The sequence below is a fragment of the Leucopleurus acutus genome (genome assembly GCF_964270905.1).
Source record: "Leucopleurus acutus genome assembly, chromosome: 16".
NCBI lineage: Eukaryota > Metazoa > Chordata > Mammalia > Artiodactyla > Delphinidae > Leucopleurus > Leucopleurus acutus.
In genome coordinates this window covers 86,326-92,325 of record NC_139158.1, presented here as the reverse complement: position 1 = coordinate 92,325, position 6,000 = coordinate 86,326, and the positions used below count along the sequence as shown (strand labels likewise).

Here is a 6,000-nt window from a genome sequence, read left to right as displayed (position 1 = left end):
TCGCCGTCCCCGTGGCCAGTCCAGCCACCACTGTCCTGGCTCCTGCTGGGTAAATACGGTGCCCACGTGATGCCAGGCCTGTGGAGACTCTGGGGCGCACCTTCAGGGATCTCCACTCAGCTCCCCGGGAGCAGCTGCAGCAACAGCGGGACAGGCCACGCCAAGGCCCACCTCAGGCCTTGCGTCAAGCCCCTCCTTCCAGCCCGGAAGCCGGGCCACGCCTGGTTCTGGGACTCACTCCTTTGGAGGGCGGGTGGGCAAGCAGCTAAGCACCACGGAGTGAGGGGCCCAGACCCCAGCGAGGCCCCAGCACACACTTGCTGAATCTTTATTGCACCTTTACCACACTGCAAACTCTTCCACGAAGATGCCGTGAAAGTAACCAGCTGCCCGGCCACATGACTGTGTCACACACGTGCACAGGCTTCCGAAGCAAGTCAGAAGGTGCCCCGAGGCAGCCTGGGCAGCCAGGTAACGATTGGTCCTTCACGTCGCCCGAAAGCTACGCGGTGTTCATCTGTCGACGGGAGTCCGTGACAGCCTCAGGAGCCTCCTGCAGCCCCAGACACCTCAGCCCCGGGCAGGGAGGAGAGTTTTTACTGTACGTTCGGTCCAGAGGGGGAGCCCTTCACAGGGGCACTTGGCCCTGCCGGGTGGCCCTCCGTGTGACTTGCTGGGTGGTCGGGGTCTGCATAGATGTCTCTATTTATGTACATTTACACCAGGTATAAATACAAAATAGTAAGTAAAGGCTTCCTTTCCATACAAAAGGGTGGTGGGCCGCCGCCAGGCCGCCTCTGTCCACGGGGGCGGGGTGCGCTCCCGCCGGCCCGCCCTGGTCTGGAAAGTGAGGACACGCGTCCCCGGGCAGCCCGTCCGCTCCTGCGTTGGCCCGTGTGCCCCGGCAGCTGGCCTGGCCACGGCTCGCGGTCACTACCTCCCAGCAGAGGCTCTGTGCTCGGGGCTGAGGTCGTCCTCCACGACACCGGGCAGCCCGTTCTTCTCCACGCAGTCCCTGACCGCCTGCAGCACGACACGCAGCCGCCGGTCCAGAGCCTCCAGGTGCGGCCGGTACAGGACGGGGGCCACGCGGTCCCTACGCAGGGACTCGGCCATCAGCAGACTCAGCTTGTACTCCTCCTTAGCCAGGAGCTGCAGCCGCAGGTACGTGGACCTCCTGATCCTGCAGGGAGAATGACGTCAGGCCGGCACCGGGAGGAAGAGCCTGGCCGTCGCTGCAGCCGCCCCGAGCGCGGTGCCGGCCCAGCCCCTGGCCCACTCCAGCCCCGGCCTCTCAGAAGCACGTGGTGAGGGTCCTGCCTCCAGGAGGGGCCCGGGTGGGCCCAGCGGTGTCCAACGGGCCCCGTTACTCCCGGCAGACGGTAGCGGGGAGGGAGGCAGCCCCGGCTTGGCCTGCTCGTTGTCTGGGCCAGGCGACACAGAGCTGCCCCGGGGCCGAGCAGGTGTTTAGCCCCACAGCCTGTTTCCCCATCTGCTAAAGGAGGGGCCGGGCTGGGAGCCCTGAGAAAGGTGGCAGAGTGGGAGCCCGGGGCTTCGGTGTCTTCCGCTGCAAGGTGGGCTATTACGGTGACACGGAGCTGGGTCCCGGGAGGAGCTCTGGGAACTGCTGGGGTGGGGACAGGAAGGCTCGGCCTGATCTGCGGCCGCGGCTGCGGCAGCATCCGGCCTCCTGTGCAGTGACAGGGCCAGCCCAGGGGTGGGGCCCTAGGGGAGGGGCAGAGCCGCACCTGCAGCACTGCTGTAAAGGCACCAGGATGGAAAGCTCGTCGTGGGAGTATTTTCCAAACCTGCGGGAAGAAGAACAGAGCTGTGGAGAGGCCACTCGCAGGGGGACACCGTGCGCAGAGCCCAGGCACTGGGACAGGAGCATCAGAGCAGGCGGTGCCCGCGTGGGCCCTGCCTGGTGTTGCGGGGGCCTGGCCCCTGCTGTCCAGCCCCGGGTGCAGGGCCTGGGACGAGGCAGGTGCCTGAAAGCGGCCTGACCTTCTGGCCACTGGACTGAGCAGAGGTTCGAAGGGGTGAGTCCGGGCAGGCTGAGCGGAGAAGGCTCGAGGGCGGGTCAGCCGAGAGTCTAGCTGCAGGGGCGTCTTCTACAGCTGGGAACGAGTGACCCACAGACGTAACTGCCCAGGTGCCCAGAGCTGATTCCCTGAGGCGTCTGAGAACTTGCAGCTCTGACCGCTGGAGTGGTCTGTCCCCTGCACACACACCCACTGCAGGCCTCAGTCTCCCCAGCTCACAGGCTCACGGGAGTCCTGGCCAGAACCCTGTGTCACATAGGGGGGCCTTTGGGGGCTGGGCCGTCCCTCCCCACAGAGCACCTGCTCCCCCAGGTCTGGGTGGGGACACGGCCAGCCCTTCGCTGCGTCTGGAAGGACTCACCCTCTCCCATTGTCCAAGTGGATGATAAACGTTTTGTTCCCAAACTTCTCGAAGGTCTCGTAGTGATGGCGGTCCATGTTTCCTGTAGGGACAAGCCTGCTGGGAGCCTGTGTGCAGCTCAGAGGCGTCCCCTCCCTCCCCCGTCTGGCCTCCAAGCTGGCAGAACCGAGTACAAGCAGGACCACGGTGGCTGGATCTGTGTCAGGCGTTCCCAGGGCAGGCCGGTGGCCCCGGACATACCCATGAGGAAGTCGAAGATGGTCATGTCCATGACGTCCAGGATGCGGTGGCTGCTGTCGTAGGGGGGCGTCTGCTTCACCTCCTCGCAGTAGTCAGGGTCTACTTCCCACCTGCAGGGGAGCCGGCATGAGAAGGGCGGGCTCCCCTGTAGACAGGAGGACCCAACCAACCTCTGGGGCTGCCCAGCTCAGTACACCGGGTTCACGGGGCAGCAACAGGCACCGGGTGAGAAAAGGTGTCACCGCAGAACAGAGTGTGGGCAGATGATACCGACCAGCGGCGGGCTGAGGCTGCATTAACAGGAGCATGGGGCTGGGAGGTGATGGAGCTATAGCACGTGGATGCCACGTATTGGGGGGGGCCTGGACAGCACACTTGCAAGGACGTCTCCGTGGCTGTAGGGACTGTGTCTCTCTTGCAAGAAGAGCAGAGGTCTGAAGCCTCGTCTTAACACGGACAGATCCCAGCGGCCAGTGAGCACCCAGTTCCCAAGTGAGGGGCCCTTTCTGATCATCTGCTCCCACACACTTGGCCCTGCCATTCCTCACACCGAGCTTGTTCCCTGCTGCAGGTCGGGCAGAAGCCAGCCCTCTGGAGACCCCGGGGAGTCAGGATCCTGGAGTCCCCGCCCAACGTGCGCCCGACTCACTCTGCCTTCTTGCGCTTGTGGTATGAGCGTCGCCAGGGGTTCCGCCAGGTCTTCCTCTTGGCCAGGGCCAGGTCAGGCAGAAAGGCGGCCAGCGAGCCCTCGATCTGGTCTGGCCGCCCGCACAGGGCGTGCTCCGTGGAGCAGTAGTAAGAGCACTCCCCGTAGAAGCAGATGTTGTTGGCTGTGGGTGGGGGACACGCAGGCAGTGGGGCCACTCGGGCAGCGTCCCCGTGCCGGCCCCTCCCGGACATCCACCCTGGGCCAGCGTGTCTGCGCCACATCCGACTCGTCCCTCCCATGGGCAGGGCTCACCCACACTCTCACGCCTGACCTCAGCCGCCTGCTCCAACCCCGCATCACAGACCCTGGGGCCACACAGCTCCGGACTCAGAGCTCGGACCTGAACCCGAGCTCTTCCTCGTTACCCTCGAAACTAAGTCTGGAGTCTGTGGGGATTCTGTCCAGTGGCTTGAAAAAGGCCCTCATACCAAGAAAAAAAAGTGAGACTCAGCCGGCGGGGAGAGGCCTGCAAACCGTAAGCTAGTAAGCATCCAGTATTTGCGCACAGAAGAGTTCTTACGTCTCAGTAATGAGAAGATGAACAGCCCCATCAATAAATGGGCAAAGGGGTTCGAAGGGTGTTTCTCCAAAGAAAATATAGAAATGGCCAACAAGGACACGGAAAGATGCTCGACAGCGTTAGTCACCAGGGAAATGCAAACCAAGTCCACAATTTCTCAACCAGGAGGATAGTTTTGATCAAAAGAACAGATAATAACTAGTGTGCTGAGGGTGTGGAGAAGTTGGATCCCTAACACAGTGTTGGTGGGAATGTCAAATGGTGCAGCTGCTGCGAAAAACAGTCAGAAAGTTGGACCCAGAATTACCGCATGACCCGGCCATCCCACTCCCAGGCACACGCCCGAGAGGAATGAAGACACATCCACACACACACTTGCACACAGATGTTCACAGCAGTCCATTCCGGCAGTGAGAGCGGAACCAACCCACGTGCTCGTCAAGGGATGGGCGGATAAACACAGTGCGGTTCATCCATGAAGTGGAACAGTATTAAACCACAGAAGGAATGAAGTGTAACACCTGCTACCACGTGGATGAACGGTGAGCATTACGCCCAGTGGATGAAGCCAGACACCGCTCACGTGAAACGCCGGTAACAGGCAAACCCACGGGGAGACAATGGCAGCTGTCGGGCAGAGCGGGGGTGACTTTGAATAGGGATGGGGTTTCTGCGGGGTGAGCAAATGTCCTGGAATCAGATAGTAGTGACTTGCACAGCACTGAGAACGTACTAAAAACCACTGAGCGGCACACTTCAAATGTTGGCTTGACGACGTGTGGATTATACCCCCACAGAGAAGAGTGATTTGAGAAGTGTTGGGCGGGAAGCAGGCTGCAGCCACTCCTCAGTGCTGGGCGCGGTGGGTCTGTCCGTGCAGTTACCAACCGAATCCTGTCCTCAGGGTCAACCACTTCCTTCCTTTGCTGGGGAAACAAACCCCGAGCCTGGGGTGTGCAGAAATACAGGGCCAGGGCCCCAGGCACCACTGCAGGCCCCCTTCCCTCCAGGGCCAGGGGTCCCCCCTTCTGCTGCACAGACTGCCCGAGTGACACTTGTGACCTTCTCTGGCTACAGACAGCAGTCACACCCCCTGGAATGGAAGCGCAGGCGCGGCGGCTCCTCTGAACACGCAGAGTCCCAGGCAGGTCGGGACACGGGGATGGGAGACAGCTCCCTCACACCCCCTGCTTCCCCCCGCTCAGGATCTCGCAGCTGCTGCTGAGTCATGACTGTCAGGTGATCAAAGAAAGATCAGCCTGAGATCTCGTCTGTGGAGACACAGTTCAATCTCAGCCCATTGTCAGGAGGAAAATACTTTTCTGAGCCCTGGAATCGGTCCCTCTAACAACCTAGACTGGCTTTAGATGGACTCATGTGAAAAGACAGGCAGTCCCTTGGGCCCACGGCCTCTTCTTCATCAGAGACCCAAATCCAGTCTCTAAAGGGACGTCCAGGGTGGGGCTCCGATAGCCCGTAGCCTCTAGCTTCTCAGCTGTGCAGCCTCGGGGGAGGCCCTTCACCTCTCTGTGCCTCGGTCTCCCCTGAACGGGGGCTGCAGCAGTTTTGAGGCTGAGTGTTAAACTTGTGGCCCGAGGGAGGAGTGAGGGGCCGGTCATGGCAGTGCCCTGCATCTGGAGAGGAGGGCGCTTGGGGAGACAGTCCTGGCTCATCTTATAATGACACTCCAGACAGACAGCTGGGGGTGGCCGGGGCCAGATAGCCAGGAGGGCCTGCCTGCTCCAGCCCCAGAGGACTTGGATGAGATGCACTGCCCGTGCAGGGAGCCTCGTCTCTGCGAGGATCAGTGTCGATCGGAGGACCAACACCTGCCAGCCTGAGGGTCCCGGATGGTCCAGGTGCGCCGTTCTCCGAATGTTTCAGGGGTTTGCCGGCTGGAGGCTGCCAAGATGTCACGTGGGGCAGGGCTTCTGGGGGGGGGGGCGCTGAGGATGCCCGGGTGCAGTTCTGGGAACCCCTCTGGCCCTCAGTGGGACTCTGAGTGGGCACTGACCACAGTGTGTGGACAGAGGCCCAGTGACCACCCAGCCAGACCGCGGCCGGCATGGCAGGAAAAGAGCCGATTTAAAAGTGGGGCTGAGTGGCTGGGAGGGGGCAGGAGAGGCTC

General features: G+C 62.0%; 1 protein-coding gene across 1 annotated transcript in view; it reads right to left on the bottom strand.

Moving 5' to 3' along the window:
• Nucleotides 1-299: 299 nt before the first annotated feature.
• Nucleotides 300-6,000, bottom strand: part of FAM20C (FAM20C golgi associated secretory pathway kinase) — a 37,638-nt gene continuing 31,937 nt past the window's right edge. Inside the window, exons 6-10 of the mRNA XM_082857952.1 lie at nt 3,293-3,473; nt 2,644-2,753; nt 2,404-2,485; nt 1,749-1,808; nt 300-1,183 (exon numbers count right to left, since the gene is read on the bottom strand). Of these exons, the coding sequence (XP_082714078.1) occupies nt 934-1,183; nt 1,749-1,808; nt 2,404-2,485; nt 2,644-2,753; nt 3,293-3,473 (683 nt within the window). The 3' untranslated portion in view covers nt 300-933. The remainder of the gene's footprint in view (nt 1,184-1,748; nt 1,809-2,403; nt 2,486-2,643; nt 2,754-3,292; nt 3,474-6,000) is intronic.